This window comes from Athene noctua, chromosome Z (assembly GCF_965140245.1).
Source record: "Athene noctua chromosome Z, bAthNoc1.hap1.1, whole genome shotgun sequence".
Lineage (NCBI taxonomy): Eukaryota > Metazoa > Chordata > Aves > Strigiformes > Strigidae > Athene > Athene noctua.
In genome coordinates this window covers 20,224,934-20,244,331 of record NC_134077.1, presented here as the reverse complement: position 1 = coordinate 20,244,331, position 19,398 = coordinate 20,224,934, and the positions used below count along the sequence as shown (strand labels likewise).

The following is a 19,398-nucleotide window of genomic DNA, read 5'->3' as shown; positions in this document are numbered from 1 at the left end:
AAGACAAGAGGGAATGGCCTCAAGTTGCACTAGGGAAGGTTTAGACTGGATATTAGGAAGCATTTCTTTACAGAAGGGGTTGTTAGGTGTTGGAATGGGCTGCCCAGGGGGATGGTGGAGTCCACATCCCTGGAGGTGTTTAAGAGTAGGGTCGACATAGCACTGAGGGATATGGTGTAGTTGGGAACTGTCAGTGTTAGGTTAACAGTTGGACTAGATGATCTTCAAGGTCCTTTCCAACCTAGTTGATTCTGTGATTCTGTGACTTACGTGTCTTATTTGCTCTGTATCATGCTGAGGACGAGAGTCCTCTTCAGTTTTAAATAGCTTAGGTTCTCCTTGACAACTTTTGTAGTCTTTGTACTTTCAGTACTACTAGTAGTTAAGCTAAGCTGAGGGTCACAATCACAGTTGTGTACTTGGTAAATCTCATTCATATTTGTTGAAAGATGCATGTAAGAGTTGGCATATATTACTTGAAAGTATGTAGCACTTGAAGATCTCTAAAATATAAATGGAAATCACTAGCTACATAAAAAATTGCTAGTTAAATAATGTATTAGCATTAGAAACTGTACTTAAGTGTCTCTTTTGTAAGATAACCCTATCTTCAGGATTTCTTTGGCATTTAATTTAAGCTAGCAACAGAAGCTTGGTATGAGTTACTTCACAGCAGTTTTCTGAGGGTGAATGACTTATACAGAACTGCATTCTCAAGCTTTTATGACCTAGTTGTGTGTGGAGCTCTGTAATACTCCATTTAAATAAATATTAAGAGTAGTAACTCAGTGAAGGTGGTTTTTCTTTGGAATATCAAAATAGCAAAGTTCTCCTTAAAGCACATAATGCTGTTCAGTAAGATAAATATTTTTAAAATGTAGTTGCACTGGGCAGAAGGGTACAGAACTTCATATTGTATAGTTTCTTTATTGGGAGATAATGACTTTTCTACTACACTAAAACAAGTTTTAGTGTCTATGAATGGAGATCAAAGCCAAGGGGTCCTGCTGTCACTGGTGCTAGCAATTAGCATGTCACTTTGAGTATACCAGCATATACTTTAATGCTGCTGGATTGCCTTTAAGGTACTCTCTTCAGCACCCATAAAGATAATGACTTGCCAGATGGCTGTTTCCTTTCTCAAATCTGCAAAGTAGGGTTCACTAAAATAAATAAGTATGCTGGGCCATAACCCTGATTGAGTGGGGATGAGTGAGCCATTTTTGCGGCGCCCATTCTTTTTCAGTGCTTCCTTCTCTTTTGGCTTGTTACTGTGTGCCTTTGCCTGGCTTTGAGTGGGTTGGCAAGATACCCAAATTCCCCAAAGAGGAGTAGGCAGGGAGGACACAGAAAGGACAGGTGACTTCTCTATTCCATATTGGTAGCTAAGGCATACTTCCCAAACCTGTCTGCTCTAGCCAGTCTGTGGCATGTTGTTCATGCATCCTGTTTGTTAGCTTTCTTGCACAGAAAAGAGTTAATAGAAACCACAGGTCTTCAGCAGCAGGAGCTCTGAATTAATATTATACTGTTCCTCTGGTGAGTGTACCTTGTTGTAGTTGCTGGTTGTATGCCTGAAATTTTGTAGACAGTGAAGCTTGAATGAATGTCTTGGTAGGGTAACAAAGTTGAAAATCAGGAGCTGCTTGTTTTCCTCAAGTTTATGAATTGTGGAATAAGTCTTCAACATGCTCAAAAAGCCTTTGTTGTTAGTGTTTCTTAACACTTGAGTGGTATGAAAGATTTTTTTTTAAGGCTTCTGGTAGGGGAGAAAAGGCAACTTTGAAAGCTATTGGTTTAGTTACACTTAAATATATTGTATTTCAGCACTTCAAGGTGGTGACAGGGTTCCTTCTAACTGTATTGTTAGATTGTTCTAATATATTGTGTGGCAGTGTGAACTGGTTGCTCCCAAATAATTTTGGCAGTCAAGAGTTGCTAACTGTATCTTGACAGCCTTTGTGCGGACAAGGATTGGTGTCGTGTCCTCTCAGACAAGGCAGACAGGTGATGAAGATTCATAAATCCCCAGCTGTGGAGAATGGTAAGACAAGTCTCAAAGTCCAGACATTTATTAACTTCCCACAATATACTAACTGGATACACAGTAATTGGCTAAGTATATAATGAGTTATGGCAAGCAATACAGTATGTCTTGCATTACTCGATGGTAAAGGAGGGAGATAGAATAGAGAAATAGCAATCACTGGTCCAGGTTCCTGCACTGGTCCTGTCCGAGTTTGACAGGGATGCATCTGTTGCTTTCTTCATGTCTCTTTCTTTCTTTCTCCCCTTCCCTCCTCCCCACCCCCCCCCCCCTCCCCTCAAGCTGTACACACTTTCCTGGGGTCTGTCCCCTAGGTCATACCTACATATCTCACGTATGGGGAGGGGTAAGGGGCTTCATGGGATGAGGTAATTAGCATAATCTTGTTAATCTTTATTAGCATATTCAGGGCTGCCAACTTTAATATACATTTTGTGGATAACGAAGCAAATGTCTTTCACTGGACAGATGGCTCTTGAAACTTTACAAGATGCACCACAGTAGAACTGTCCTGCCTTCACAGGAGCTCCCCCCCTCTAGCTGCATCCTTTGCTATCCAGGCAGCCTTATCAGTTCCAAACTTGATATCCACCCTGTGACTATAGTTTTGCTACTTGCAGGTGTTTGAGACAGTACTTGGCTCAGAGGGCCTCTGCTCCCACATGCCCCACCTTATCTTTCTCAGGCTGTTTTTTCTTGCAGGCCTGTTTCTCTCAGGCCCTGTTTTTAGGTAGTTACAGGTCCTTCCTCACAACTGGTAATCCCTAGGTAGCAAGATCTGGAATCCAGGAGACATGCTTGACCAGGGCAGACTGAAATTGGAAAAGGTCAGTCTTAACTGTATCTGTAAAGTTGGAGTGTCATTTTAGTGAAGAATGGGTATTTCTTACTGGTTGTAGAATCCAGTCTCAAAGACAATAAATGTGGCTTAAAGGTTCTGTCAGTATCTTTTTTGAGGAGGACGGGAACTTGGTAATGGCGATATACTTTTCTCTCTGGCTTTATAAAATTCTTTCCATAAGCAGGTAAAAACTAAAAACCAAACAAAAAACTTTAAGGCATCCCCCCCTGAACAAAATCTCCCCCAAAACAACAATAAAGAACCTCTACCAGCCAAGTTTCTGGTATTTGAAGGGCTGGAGGTAATTGAAAGAATATTTGAATGAGAGTTTTTTAAATTCTCAAACAATGTAGCAGGTGCTATATACAGCTTACAGTATTTTTAGAACTTAATTTAGGATTGTGCTGTCACTTGTGTATATATATCATGTTATAAACTTGGCAGCACAAATAGCACATTAAAGCCTTGTGTAAAGGTCAGGTATATTGAATCTGGTACTATTTAAATTTACATTTTATCCGCAAAACGTTAAGAACAAATGTTGTAGCATGAAGTGTGCAATATTATTACTTAGTGTCTGCTGAATAATTTCACAGGGACAATAACATACTAGGGTGTAAATAACTGAGGTCTAGTTACTGCTGGTGCAAATGATGCCTCCCTAGAACTTCAAAATCTTAAAGCATACTTCTTTAAACTTTCTGGTTTTAGAATCACTTCCTGCAGTAATATGTAGGAAAAAAGTTGGTTTGTAATACCTCAATAAGGAATGTCAAACCACTGTTGCTAATGCTGTGTTGAACTTGGAACCTTTGAAAATAAAAGGCTTTTAGTTCATGGATTCCTCTTCTCACATCTTCAGTGTACCTGATCTGCTTGTTGTGCCATAGTGGTCACAAAATTCTCTGAAACAGACACTAATTAAGACTAATCAGTTTAGTGGGTAGAAGTTTAAGAATCAATTCAGATACCTGGCAATTTGGTTATGAATTTGTTCTTCGTAATTTTGGATTAACCTAAGTCTGTATTTTTAATACTGCATTTCAGGATGTTGCCTGCAGATGATGGTGAAAACTATTTTTAAAAGAACTTTTCTAAAATGTCACCAGAAAAAGTATTAAAACGTTTCAGAAAAATAAACCTGGTGGCTTCTCTTAAAAGCTAATGTTTGAGTATAGACACTTGGAGGTGTCTTATAAAATTCTGAATCTTTGTCTTCTGAAATGTTCACTGAACTGTTCTTTCTGCTGAATTGATCCTCCCCACCCCCTCCCCCCCCCATCCAGGATTGTTAATGTCCGCATGATCTTGAAGACTGTGGAGACCTTGTTAAAATGTCTAGCAAGAATGGCTTAAATACTTCTGGTACGTGGCTGGATGTTTAGGAAGCCTTTGTGTGTATATAGGAGGGGATCTCTGGAGGTTTAGTCCAACCTCCTGTTTAAAATGGAGGCTAACTATAGAGTTTTGACAAAACTCTGTGCATCCTGATTTGTTGAAGAGCTCTGGAGGTGGATACTCCACAGCCTGTTGGGAAAATATATTCCTTCATTCATTCTTGCACTTTTTCTAACCATCAAGGGTACCATCTGCCTCCTTAGCATGGCTTCTTAAAGATATCTAAACAGCCTCATCAGGGCATCATCTACCTTCAGCACCACTGGGTGCAAGCCATCCAGTCTCATGGACTTGCAAGTCCAGCTTTAAGTAATCATGGTTAGATCTTCTTTGACTAAACTTCACTACTATGCTTGAAGACCTGGAAGTCTGAAAAGGTCTTGTTGGAAAAGACTTCAAAACCTGAGTCAAGGTATCAAATACCTTTAGCTTTTCTATTCGCTTTGTCACAGCATACAGCTCACCCTGTTCAGTGGTGGGCCCATGTTATCCTTGTCTTTGTTTTGCTGCTGACCTACCAGTTGAACACCTTCACACTGCTCGTTGTATCCCTCACTAGCTCCAGCCTTGGACTTCCTAATTCCTTTGCATGTTTGGGTGATTCTTCAGTACTTGTCCTTGGTAAGCAGTCTGTACCTCTCATGATATTTTTTTACCTAAACTAAGATGTTGCTCACTGAATCAAGATGGCCTCTTGCTATTCCTGCTTGTTTTCTTCCACAATGGGATGGAATGTATTTGTGCTCTGAGGAAGTTGTCCTTGAAATCTTACTGCCTCATAGTTGCTGTAACCAAGGCTATTGCTGACATGTCCAACTAGTTCATTTTTACTCCTGAGTAACAGCTTAGTAGAAAGCAATCTTCCTGTTAGGCCTGTCCAACAGCAGTGTCAAAGGAAGGCTGTTGAATCGCTTCCACTCTGTTATGTCCTTCCTGCAGATTTTGAGGCAGCTGACTTTCTCTAGGAGAGGAAGCCATTCTAGATACGAGATGCTTGAGTTCCTATGCCCCTAGTCGTTAGAAATTTTAATCTGTACTTTAGTGTTAGAGATGCCCAGTCTAACTAGTGGATTCTAAAACATCTTGGGGTTGTCCCCCAATCACTTTTGTGTACAACAATTACTGAGCCTGAAAGGATGACTTAGCAATTCTTTGTATTCTTCAGCCTTGGGCAAGACTTTAACCTTGGCTTCCAAACATCTAAGTGAGCTTCTTTAATGACTTCCTATTTTATTTTTATGCCTTTCCAGCTGTACTTTAAGTTGAGTTAATAGGAGAAGGGTCAACATCTGGTTTAATTTCTTGAACCCTTCAATTCACGAACTTTTACTCTGGAGCTTATTTGTTGATCTCTCATTTAAGGTGCAGATTCAGAGGCATTCCAGTCTTCCTGTCTCTTAAAACATATACTGTTGAGTTATGATTGGCTTGTTTCTGTTTTTCTATTGAGACATAGATATGAGGGCTTTTCGTCTTGTTCATGTGTAAGATATGCTTCAAACTGGATTTCATAAATGCCAGATGTGTCCCTTTGGAATTTTATTGTCCTTTCAGAATGCACCTTGAAAAATCAGGGTTGAATTTTAAATCTGGGTAACTGATGGTCCAGCTTTTTTTTTTTTTTTCCAGAAAATATAATAAAATTTAGAATTTTTAATGGATGCCATTCAAAATGTTATTTCACATTTTCAAAACTGAAAACTTTCCCACTAGTTCCATAACAAAGTCGTTTCAGTGTTGTACAAGGATACAGTCCAGGTTTCTAATTCTGAAAGTGAAGAGTGCAGTATTCATTAGAGAAAAAAATGCATATAGCAAACATCCTGCCCCCCATTGATTTCCTGCTTTTTAAAATGGGGAAGCAGAACATTGCTACATGTGTGTAATGTCTCTATAATCTTCAGGTAAACAAGCAGCTTTTTTCATTCCAGGGATGTGAAGTGCTTAATTATCATGCTGCTGCTGTGAGACACAGTACAGTTGCAGATGGGAAGACATAAGTGTAACATGTTCTTCCTTGATTAATACACTGCAGAGTTGGGAGTAGAAAGTAGGCGTTCAGATCTTTTCCAGAGGAGGATGTGAGAATAGGTCTAAACAGTCTTTCGACAGATTAGCCCTTTCAGCAAACAATTTCAGCTATGATAGCAGGTTTCTAACTAACCAGTTAAGAGTGTGTATGTGTTATACATGTGCTTCCATACTGTGTTTTCCATAACTTCTGTTTCTGGGCCAAATAGAAGGTGGTGCAGGTGATCTGCAAATGAGTACTGACAGTGGATGTACTTAATGGTTGCCTTAATTCTCTTCTACAGTACCTATTATAAGGAATTTGCTGTTAAAACGTTTTGTAGCTGAAGCTTGAGTCATCTTGTAAATCAGTTCTGAGGACATACTGTAGTTTTTCAGAGGTTGAGAATCAAATTAGAACAAAATTTTTTATTAATTGTTCTCAAAAATCTATATTCTCCCTTAAAGGACAGTTGAATATAAAGGAGGAGGAACAGCAGTGATATGAGTATTTAGAAGACAAACTGGATGCCAGCATGTTTGTTTATTTAGGGTGCTAATGGCTTCCTCTTGTAGTCATCCTAAATTTCGTTGCAGTGTTGCAATACAGTTTGATTTATGCTATTGCTTTAACACTGGTTAAACTAATTCCCATCAGCACACATTCTTGTACAGCGTGAAGTGGTTTTTTTTCCATGTGTAATAGTCCTGGGTGTGTGCTAAAGGGATCTTAATCTACCTGCTCAGGCTTCCTGAGTCTACTACAGATTTTTTGATGCAGTATTTATTGCAGTTTAGTTGAGCAGTGCAGGTTTGTCATAATAATGCAATCAGTGACTTCTAAATATATTTTTTAGATATATTTTTTTAGGTTTTTTTACTGAGTATGGATGTTGGGGTGGGGCCTGAAAGTTCAGAGTTCAGGGCTTGGAGGAACACTGAAAACCTGGTGACTAAGGAGATCCAAAGAGCTGTCCCTTTTTTGGTTTGTCAGCTCAGTAAGCACATAGACAAAAGTGAAACCTTTTAACCTGAAGTGGTAAATATTAAGCCATGTTGTGCAAGTCTGGTTACTTCAGCTGTACTCTCTGCAGTCTGAACTCTCTTAGATTCCAAAGCAGACTTGCACAGCTAGCAAGTGTATATGTGAGTGAGAAGCACACTCTCTGAAGTTGAATTTAACTTTGGATAGTTGAAGTTCTCTAATTTCAGCCTGTGACTTTTTTCTATTTGTGGTAACAGATAATGCAGCTGTTGTTTCATAATTATAATTGTATTACTAATGTACAGTTTCATATTACAACTCAGATGTCCAGAGGAAAGAACAGTTCCCTACTTAAGTTGATCTATTGCTCACATGCTGGCTGCACTCAAAACAAGCTGTGTGTTGTCTGCCATTGCAAACTCAAAATGTAATCTTCAAAGAAGTCTTTAGGAAATGAGAGCTGACAGTTTTGACCTTGATAATTTATTTCAACACAGTTGCCAAGGTGGTGCCCTTTACCAGTCATTTGCCAGGAATTTTATTTCAGCTTTGTTTAGAGCTCTTTCACAGGCTGTATTCATGCATGCCAGTGAGTGCAGTTAAATCACCTGGAGCAGTTCCCAGTAGCTAGGGACCTGTGCTAGATTAACTGGTATGGGGCTAACTTGTATAATGTTTTTGAAGTTCAACCAAACTTTCAAAATGCTTATGTTGTCTGTTCTGTGAATGCCTCCAAAACTGTAACTCTGTTAAAAAAAAAACACAAAAGAACAACAACCAAACAAACTCCCAGAAAAAAACCAAAACCAAACTTCACGCCTTAATTTAATTTTCATGATTAGTTTTCTTTTCCCTTGTTTCATTAGATAGCCTTTGCAATTTGTTTGCTTTGAAATTTTTAATGTCTAAAATGAGACTGGACATTTCCTTGAAGATAACCATCTTATTAACAATCGTATGTCTTCCCACCCCCCTCCTGTACTAGGAATAATTTTATGATGAAATGTTACTTTGCATTAAAATAACTTCTCTTGTATGAAGTGTTCCAATATTTATTTCCCTGTCAGATTCCTGCACTTTGCTTAAATGTTTCTGCGTATTCAGGTGTTCTTACAAAGGCATTCTATGGAGAGAAGACATGAAGCTTGTGTATTGAGCTCCGCTGTTCAGTATTTCCCTTATGAAATAATGCACTTTACAAAATATGCTTTCTTGTGACAGTGTAAGACAAATGATCCTTTTATCTGCTGTGTGTATTGTTTCATTTTTCTACAAATTAAAGAAATGGTACCTTCTATCAAGCAGGCTCTGCTCCCTAGGCCAAGTTGCTTTTGTGCATGGAAAGGAATAGAACAGAGTGAAATGGTTTTCAATGTCAAGTCCTGCAAGGCAATCTTACTTAGACTTGCTATCTTGGGATTAGAAGTCCTGGCTAAAAGTACTGTGTGGTTCAGTTCAATTATTTCTTATAAAATACAAATTTTCCCAGGTAATCTTTAAAAACACAGATTTACAGTGACAGACTGTAGTGATTAATTGTAATCAGTCTTCTGGCAACTTTTTAAGGAGGTATAATGTCTTTGCTTTTTTCTTTATCATAAACAATGTGAAATTTGTGGCAAAACTGCTAAGTTTCAAGAAAGCTAAACTGCCCTTAAATTACCTTGTTTTAAGACCATTTTGAGATGTGCAGTGGTACTGTATATGATGGAAACTGTAGACCTCAACTGAGATATGATCATCGCCCAAGTGGAAAAAACTAAATCTTATGCTTTTTCCTGTTAAAATGAAGCCTTGTTCCTCACATCAGAAGAGATCTGTGAGGTAGGTGTTGATGGAGTAAAAAGCATAGATCTCTGAAAAGCTGTCCTTTTGATGTCAGACTTTGCCATTTTGGAAAAAATCAAAACAAGTTTTGCAGTTACCAATTCTGTTTCATGATGCTACAGTTTTACTGGATACTGTTCTAATATTAATTTTGAAAAGATGTCCCAGAATTTGATGTGCAAACTCCTACTGGGATAATTTAGCCTTTCTTTCATTAGCAAAAGGTAGGGGTTTTGAGAGTTGTCTGTACCATTTTATTTATTAATGTATCTTATAATACTTCTGCATTCTTGGGATTACTAAGGAGTGGTTAATTTCTTAATTAAAAATGTATTTATTTTGTAAATGCTGTCTCATGGCAAACCAGTACTTGCAATATGATCACAAAGAAGCCTGGGCTGTGCAGCCGCTTGGCTGGTTTGATAGACAGATGTTCTCCTGGCTTTGGGAGGATGTTGTTTGCGTGCTGAGGAATTGCTGGTAAACTTTTCCATTGTCAAACTTAGGGTTTGAAAGGGTTTTAAGATTATTTTTTTTAGATGTCTGTGTTTTAAAGAAAGCTAGAATCAGCAGTATTGCCAAAGAAATTTCAGTGAGATTGCACAATGTACAAGTTGGATCAATACTTTGTCCCAGTTGTATTTCTGGCATTACTTTATGTGCTAAGCACAACACTTTCAATCATGTACAGCATACTTATCTATGCCTGATAAGAATGCATTCAAATTTTTTAATCTTCAATTTGGAACAACACGTTCTTAATGTTACATTGGGCTAATGTGACATCAACCTAAACCTGAGAATACCACCTTTAAAATGGTATAGGAATTCCAAAATAAACTTAAAGAATTGCATTTATTCCTTCTCTTGATTATTAGCCTTCTGTATTCCTTCAGTTGGCAACAGGTTGTCTTCAGGAATTACAGGAAATGTCATCTTATGGACAACAGATATAGCTCCAAAGGCAGTGGACAACAGGAGTAGGCCCAAAGTCAGTGGATAAAATATTGCTGTAGGAGCCACGAATTCCTTACTCTATCTTCTGTTCTGTAGAACAGCATGCTCTGCTTTCATGGCTCAGATGACATTTGTCTGAAAGACAGAGATCTTCAAAATGCTTATTGGCTTTCACAGTGGATTCTTGCCCAGAGATTTTAACTGGTGAAGAGTTAAGAGTACTAAAGTGGAGATGTGTAGCTAAAATGTAATCTTATGTTTTTGAATTTTAAACATCTGAATATTAACATTGATATTCAATTGATAATTGAATATTAACATGAATAACACATTGTCAATACAGTTTTTCTATTTAAGAACTGAATTTTAAAATATCTGTGATATTATATATATTCACACCCCACAAAAGTAGTCATTCAAGACTTCTTATTTAGTACCTCTGAAACTGAAAAGCTATTTATTGGCTGTGCTTTGAATCAACTATAAGCCAGGAACTCTAAAACGTGTAGAGGAAACTTATGTGGGTTTTTCTGATGCCTGATTCAGTTTCATGATATTAGGTGTGAAAATTAATTCAGGAAGTTGTGCAGTTTCACTTGTGCATAAGTTTGTTCTATTCTCTTCTTTGTGGTATTTGAGTAGTGAATGTTAAACCCAATTATCTTACTGGGCATCAGAGCTGCCTTAATTACTTCGTTACTATCTTCATACCTGAAGAGTAGAAATGCTTTCCCTGACCAGGAATTTCCATGGCCTCAGGCTCTCTGCCTGCCTGAGGCATCAAAACAGGGACTGCTGGATATGGTGGAGGGCTATGACACTTAAGTTGGTCTTGTTTATATATGCCAAACTCTTTTAAGTCAGGAGTGCTGTGTTACTTAGCTAAATTGCACAGAAGCCTGGCTGGTACCTGTTAAGCAGCATTGTTACGAGGGTCTGTGCATAAAATAGAAAAAATAGTTTACAGTTTCTTTCATGTTGCTGCTTAAGATGGAGTTAGAAATGTCTTTCCCTTTTGTCTTCTCTTCCTGATGAAAAGGTGGGTGGGATTTGTTTTATATCTCTGATACTCAGCTCCTTTCAGAAACCACCTGTGCGGGGGAGGACTTTGCTGAAGGCATGCCAGAGTGTCAGCATCAACTGTTGAGTCCCTTCAGTCTGGACTTGCTAGAAGCCCTTATGAGCTGAAAGCAATGTTAACACTCTTTAAATGAGATAGCGAAGTATGAAGATATTTCTACAAATATTAGATGAAGTGTTGTCTTTTGTGGTTGGCTGGCTAATGAACTGCCTTCCAGCCTTTCCCCTGACCCTTCAATGACAGATGATAGTGGTCTGCATCAATCAGTACATTTACCAAAGGTATACATATGTGTATGTGGTATAAACGTCTAGATAGTTGTACACTATGGCCTCTTGATGGTGACCAAAACTAATTGGTGATCAATGTGTCATTTCTTCTCATATACCTACTGTGACTATCAGGTAAGTAATTTTAAAAATTGATAATAATTACAGTATTCTGGTGTTAAGATGAAGAAGCAAATATACTGCTTTAAAGGACACCTAGTTTGGAGGATGTGTCTACTTGCTGCTCAGTCAGAGAGCTAGTAGTTACTACCTAATGTGGAGATGAACTTAATGCTGGAATAAGGTATCTGCTGAGTAGAGAAATCTGCTGTTCGTCAGAAGCTGTTGTCAGACATGCATAATGGCTGTTGTGCCTAGCTAGCCTCCCTACATGAAGAAAAAGCATGGATATGTTTGCCAATTTACCAGTTCACTTGTGTAAGATAAATTAGTATCACTGTAGACTGTGTTGCAAAAGCAAAATGATGAGATGTCTGCTTTCTTCTCTTCTAGACTATCATTTTACTCTGGCCATTCTTCGTTCTCCATGTACTGCATGCTCTTCCTAGCAGTAAGTATGCTCTTTCCATTTAAATGGCAACGAAAAGTCTGTTAAGTTACCTAGTACAAAATTTGAAGTATTTATTTGGCTGCGTTGCGCAAGAGACATTGCTTTTGTAGGATGTTTACCTGAAGATTTCTCAGTAGGAGTTGTAAGGGAACACCACTGATACTGGGACACGAAGAGAATTTATGTTCAGTGTGCCTACAAATACTTAATATGGTAGTTGGCTTGTGTGTCTTCTCTAAAATGAACCTATTGACAAGTGGGTTTGGAAAATATGCTGCTACTTAAATTTAGTTATATTGGAAGTATTGCAAGCCATATAAAAATATATAATAAGGTATGTCTGAATTAATGAAACATGGAAAGCCTATTTAAAAAACAAAACCCATAAACTTAAACCCTGGTCAAATGTGTATGGGTCCATATGCACAAAACAAAGTCAACCTGAATTTTTAAATTCCTTTTAGTTTCTCCTATCTTCTAGGGGTGGGGAGGAAGTGTGAGGGAAGCAAGGGGATGGATCTGTGTGGGGACCTAGATACTAATAATAATATCAATTCTTCTAATGCTTCAGTTGCAGCATAATCTATTTCAGTTCAAGTTGTTCCAAGTCATCTAGGGTCAATTACCTTCAGTCCTAGGACAAGATTTGTAACTCTGAAAGATTGATTTTGATTGTTCTCCCTCTGCTAATTTGCAACACAGAAAGTATTAAACAATTTTGTGCACTTTTGTCTTCAAGGTAGTTGGAAAATTAAGCTTAAGTCCTGGATATAAATTCCTAACATAATACATACATGCCAGGATTTTCAGAGCTCAGATTCAATTTGCCTTCTTATCTTGATTGCACTTTAAATTTTTTCTGTCTCTTGGCAGTGTTATAACATCCACAGTGGATGGACACATTATCCAAACTAAAGTAAAAAAGCTACAACCACAAACAGAAAGGGGGGTAGGCTTTTCAGTATGACATAGGTATTTTTAAACTTTATTTTAAAATAAAGGCTTTTCAGAAGCTCAGTGTTCAGTTTAGATCTATCACTGAAGTTTGTTTATTGCTAAACCTGTTTAGTTCCTCTCCCTTCTCACCTGTCTTTAGTGTTAAAATACCAAGAGTTCACAGTGCTATTATGTCATGGGTTTGACTGGAATATAGTGCAGCTTCCTTATCTGTCAGCTATTTTAAAAATAGTGTCTTGCACATTATGACTGGCAGTCTCCAAAATCATGTAGGTCCATTTGTGATATGATTCCAAACCCACTATTTCCATAGGGCAGTGGAGCAATTACTGCTGTATAACAACCTAATACTGATTTGCTCCATTGGGTTAAGCCATACCCTTTGATCCAGCTTCTCCATGCATGATTTTGTTGAGCGATATGAGAATGGAATACTGCCACTTCTCAGAAGCACAAACTTACAGGCAAGAAAAGACTGGCTAGATGTGTGGCAGTGTGTATGGTTTATAATTTATACTGACTGGATTATAGTCATTTAGCAGGGATCTGAATTTGTCTGAACTTTTACCTCTGTCATGGGTGTGTGTCAGGAGAATCCTGCTTGCTGCAGACTGGGGAAATGGTGGTGGTCAGGAGGACTTCTCAACTGCTACAGACTGAAAGGAGTTGCTATTTTCAAACCTTTCAACTGTTAATTAAAACCTGTGTGTGCCTCACTGCCTGCCCCACCCTACCCCCCTCTCTCTTGCTGTAATACTGAGGCCATCTTTAGGTGAATGCAATGTAATAGAAGATGGGCTTGAACAGCTTGGTCTTTAGACCTTGTTTGTTTAACCTGGTAGGATTTGAAAAAATGCAGCCTTTGGCAAGAAAGTCAAGAATTCTTTGTTTTGAAAATATTAACTTCATGTGGGTTAAATAATGTGTTCTGTAGCTGCCTGTGGCATGGCTTTTTGAATCCATGCAAAGGAGCTTGTGTGGAGAGTTCCTCAACAGGCAACTGAACCTTATGTGTCTTGGGGCTTTGTGTGTATGTGAGCTTCGCTCTTAACAGCCTTCTGCATGGGGGAGAAGTAGAGCAGTGGAAGTCAAATCATCCTCTGTATGCCACTTAGAAATGCTGTAAATCCAGAGCTTGTGTCAGTCCTGGTTCAGCAATGAAATAAAACTGTAGTTGAGCCTGCTGCTCCAGAAACTGCCCTCATGTTCTTTCAGTTCTGTAGTAACTGCAAGACAACATGGCTTTACTTAGCACCCTTAAACTAGAAGGGTATGAATGACTTCAACAAATGTCATGTTAAGAGTTAGACAGTAAGTGCTTTATTGGAGATTAGTTTGTTATTCAGTAAACTTGTCAATGAGTAGCCAGAACCCTGGCTGAAGGAGAAGGCATTCATCATCTATTCCTGCACCCCAGTTTCTTGTCTCTGGCTGGGCTGTTAGCCAGTACAAGTAAGAGGCTTTGTGGAGATTAGATTTGTCCTTTCTTCTGTCCTGTAACAAGGTTATTCACCCAGAAATTGTTGGGAGTCTTTCATACAGATGTCTGAAGAAGGTTAATGACACCTGTGCAAGATGTTTGTACTTTGCTGATTAACACAGCGTTACTGCATACTAACCTTTGTATTGCATGTGGTCTTTTTATTATTAAAAAAAGGTAACAAAAAGAAAGTACAGATGTCTTCAAGCAGACAGATAGCTACTGCAGGAACATGAGGAAAACTGTTTTCTAACCCTCCCCCTTGTGCATGTGGCAAGGCAGGATGCTGCTGCTGGCTCTAAACCGAATCTGTGGCACTTGATAACCTGTTTGTTAACTGAACTCTGGTGCCAGCTTTATCTGCTCTTTGCACACTTAATCCAGCCATGGACTGAGTCATGAGCAGGACAGAATCATTAACATGTGGTATTACTCATAGGCAGCATTAATCATAACCAGACACCAGCATACTGGCTTCTGGAGAGACTGGAGCAGTCTGCCATGTACATGCTGCAGAAAGCGTGCTCTTAAATGTTACCTGCTAAACATATGTACTGTGTCAGGTTATGAATTTCAAAAATGAGGGAACATTTCAGTGGAATCAAAGGGGAAATGATCTCTGCCACAAACACTGCAGCTGTGAAATGAGATGCTTGAAGTTGATGTGTGTGGCTTGAAGGCACCTTGCAAAATACTAAGTGAAGTAGTGACACACTTCTCGCAACTTCAGTTACTTACCTTGTTTGCAGTCCGGCAATTCTGCTGTAAATTGTAGCTTTTTTGTTATGTGCACTTGCACATGATGGATTAAAAAATAACATGAGGTGGTTCATCAGCCTTTTCAAATGTTTTAGATGCTTTAAACCTTTGGTGACATGAGAAATTCCAGTCTCGGTGAGAACTGTGGTATCTGAGTTCTGACTACATGGCTTTGCTGGTATTGGGATTAAAAACTGCAATTTTGAACATAATCCTGTGCTGCATATTTCCACCTCATAGTGAAGGCATCTGACATCTCAGAAATATCTGATGGCTTAGGCTTTATATTCAATGTGAAGGAAGATGTTGACAAAAACTGTAAGTTGTAGGTACTGCTGGGTGGGTGTTTCTTTAAAAGTTCATCTCTTAAAGATGTTGTAATTTTAATGTCTTAGTATTCTGGGGGCTTCGTTATGCTGGAAGCAGGGATTTTGTGTAGATGGTGTCTCATTTTCTTGCTTCAGGAGCATGTAGAAGAAAATGTGTGATTTAGTTAAGAAGGGAAGGATAGTAGCTGAAAAGCTTGAAATTCCATATTGAAAATACATATCGAGTTTTAAAAGAGCTCAAGAAACAAACAAGACTATCATGCCACATGATATTCTATTCAAAATGAATAGTTTAAGCAAGGACATATCTGGAAATTTGAAGCATTTCTCCTTAGTTTGTCTCTTGGTTTGTGGGACAGCATTAGAGAGTAGAACTTTACTTTTAACCCCAAAAATGGTTACTTGGTATGTAATTTGGGCTCATATTTCTGGGAGAACACAAATAACCTTTGTTCCCCAGCATTTACAGTTACTTACTATTGTCTGTTCTAGGTGCAGAAGCAGCATTCACCTCACATGCATGTGGCAGTCAAGCTTTTAAAGGTTATTATCTAAATAGAAGAAATGAGTCTGTGATACCATATCAATTTACATATTTCCATAATTGATAGCAGCTTCATGAAGCTAGTCTCTTCTTAAAGCCTTTTATGGCAAAATATAATGAATCTACATTTTGTTACTGTGCTTGAATTATTACTGTGTTCATGTGCAAAATCTCTACTTGAACTGGTCTCACATAGCTTGCCGTATGTGACTGTCTGGCATTAAAACAGAAGCAAGGGCAGTGCCTACTGCAGATCACTGGGGCACCTTCCATTGAGAAAAGAGGTTTGCTCATCTGCAGAGTAACAAGAAGAATGCATTAATTCTGTTTCATAAAGCATATATCTAACATGTTCTAAAAGAATGATAGTACAACAGAAATGTGTAGGTTTTGTATAACCTTAGGGAATGTTAAATAGCATGTATAATCTACCTATTTAAACAAGCAGTAGTGTATTTCACATTATTATACCACAGAGGTCACTGCTACATTTTTAACTGGATATTATGTTGCCATGTACCTGTAAAAAAGTGGTTGTGTCTAACTAGACCAGTTTAAGGCCTGGGTTTTTAGTCTGCTTCAGGTTAGGCTTCTGGTTTCTTATAGTTCTAACTGGTATGTAGAATGAAGCCACAGAAAAAAAATCTGCTTGCAGACTACCAGGCTGGGAAGTTGTGGTGGAGAACGTATTTTGAGATTCATTTGGCAGAGCTAGGTGGGTCAGTTTGGGTCCAGATGGAGCCTTTATCTCTGGGATGATTTTGCCAACAGCAGCTTCACGTGGAAGTTAGAGGGAGTTTGAGGTGCAACAGTGTGTGGGAACCCAGTGACTTAATAACAGATGCTGGATCCCAAATTGTCTCCGTCATCCCCTCCCCCTGCTGCTCCTTTTCTTTCATAGTTAGACAGCTGGTACTATCTCTCCTGTGTCAACAAGACCATTTTATCTTGGCTTGGAGAATGGGAGGGTGAATGTAGTTGAATGTCTCTTCTAGCAATGTTCATGTGACCAAACTAGCACCCTTCCCCTAGAGTGGGAGGTGCTTCAGTTATAGTCCTAAATTTTTGCTTCAACTTCTTTTTAAAACTTACACCTGAAAACTATTGTAAATTAAAATGTATGCTGTCTTCAGTAGGGAGAATGACCCCACTGCAACTGTTTGCAGTTGGCAGAAATGAGTGTGGCGCTGAGGATCAGGTTGCTTTAATGGAGTTGGTGTTGTCTGTAGCTGGCCTGGGCATGTCCCTGCTGGCTCCTAACCTGTCATGAAGAACAGGGCTGTGGAAACCCAGCCAAGCTGCCCTGCTATTCTGGGGATGGCAACGTTTGTGTTGCTTAAACTTGGGACGAAAGGGGATGATGAATCTTTGCATGATGTAACTTGAGTGGCTCTCAAGCTTTCCCACTGTTCATTGGGAAAGAACGTTTTATGTGTCCAAGGACACAGGGAATTACAGATGAGAATGGGGAGGACAACTAGTATTTCGGTTGGGAAAGGACAGCCACCTTTAGCAGAGATCACAGGCTAAATAAACACAAGTGAAGGTTGGGTTTAGGATGCCTTCTGTACTCATGTTCCTAAATGTGCCAGTCAAGCTTTGTTCTTGAAATCTTACTTTAATTGTTTATGTTGGGATTGAAGGTTGAGTGATAGAGTACCCAAGTAAGAGCCTTGGAGCCTTTATCCAGTATTTTAGGTATATCTCTTTGCCTGGCAGTATTTCTTTATTGTGTCTAGAGTTACAGAACAGTCCTTAATATGTTCCTGCCCATGTGAAAGCTGAGGAGTGACTACCCAGTCTTCAAAAACTAATGAAAAGACATTACTGAAAATGTTTTATTTGACTGTAGCTGTGGCCAGTACTAAGCATCTTACTTGAAGAGTTGAAAAAATAAAGGGTAACTAGTCACGCTGTAAGGCTCAAGTATGGAGATGCTTGTGCTTCTGCTTGCATTGGTATTTAGACTTTTTAACAGTAAGCAAACAAAGCAAAAGTACTTCTCCATAGTTTGCTTAGAAGTTAAAGCTGTCAGGAGTGATGAGATTATTGTGAACTGAGCTGAAAGCAATACTTTGCAGTGCTTATGTTCTTCTAGTGAAGGTTTCTATAACTTGGTAGAAAAGAAAAATCCTTATACCAAGTAGAAGGAACACATTTAGCTTTTTCTCATCAGAAAAGATCCAAGTGTTAACATTTTCAGTGGAATAAAATGTTTATGCTGCTTGATGGTAAAATGATGTCAATAAACAATTATTTCTGCTGTGTACAGACAAGTTCAGACTAGAGCATTAAAAACCCATAAAATATTACTTGTCCAGTGGGAAATGTCTGTATGGAATAGATTGATTGTACTTATGATATCGAACTGAGAGTTGGGCTATTGCTAGTAACAGAGGGGATTTTTTTGCATTGCATAGGCGGCAGCTCTTGTGCATCAGTTGCCTTTTAACAGTAGTGTGCAGCTATTTTAGCAGCCAGATAAGTACCTATTCTGTCTTTTCTTTCTAGCCCAGTCATTTTTTCCCCCTTAATTCATCTGTCCAATGGATCAGTTCCCTGTACCAGCTCACTGTAGGGCTATTCAAACATCAGAGCTGGTACAGGGGAGTCAGCAGGAATACATGGTTAAAGGGATAGATATCCCTTTGAACAACAGCTTAGATAGACCACCTTGAAGTAAAGCAGACCTGTATCCTTTTCCTTCACTGGAAGAGGAAAAATTAATTCTGAAATACTGTGTTTTTCCTTTTTCTGCTCAATCAAAATAAAACTAAAAACCAGATAATATTGCAGATATACCAGGGATCATAAGTATATATTCTTTAAGAAAAGATGTCATTAAAATGACAAACTTAGATGTCTAAGTTGCTTTTTTCTTCTTTAAGAACCCTAGCTCATGAGTGACTCATGAATTCTGCTACATCTCTGTAGTGCTTTTATAATAGTTTTCTGTTTGTATATGAGCCTGTTGTGTTTAAAATTACATGGGATAGATATTATCCATATTAAAATCAAGTTTCACATGAGACACCGCACACTGATTTCTGGTTTTCAGGCAGTGCCTTATTGGTTGCTGCTTAAAGCTCTATTTTTCTGTAGATACTGTGCTTACAAGTATAAAACAAGCTGCTTCTCTTGTATGTAGTATTTGCATAAACACAAGATTATATATGACAGATTATTTCTCAGCACATCTTGTGGCTGTTGGCCATTGTTTTGTGCTTGGAACTGCAATTTTTAAACCATTTCCTGGATTTCTTACACTGCCTTGAATTCCAGAGTTTCTGGTAGCTGAAATATGATGAATAGCTTTTATATCAACTAGCTTTTATACAAAGGA

At 38.5% G+C, this 19,398-nt stretch overlaps 1 protein-coding gene across 2 annotated transcripts in view; it reads left to right on the top strand.

The window, feature by feature from the left end:
- The window catches only part of PLPP1 (phospholipid phosphatase 1), a 65,258-nt gene that overhangs the window by 37,685 nt on the left and 8,175 nt on the right, over positions 1-19,398 (top strand). For both annotated transcript variants that reach the window (XM_074932988.1, XM_074932987.1), the window contains exon 4: positions 11,929-11,986. In XM_074932988.1, coding sequence (XP_074789089.1) covers positions 11,929-11,986 — 58 coding nt within the window. The remainder of the gene's footprint in view (positions 1-11,928; positions 11,987-19,398) is intronic.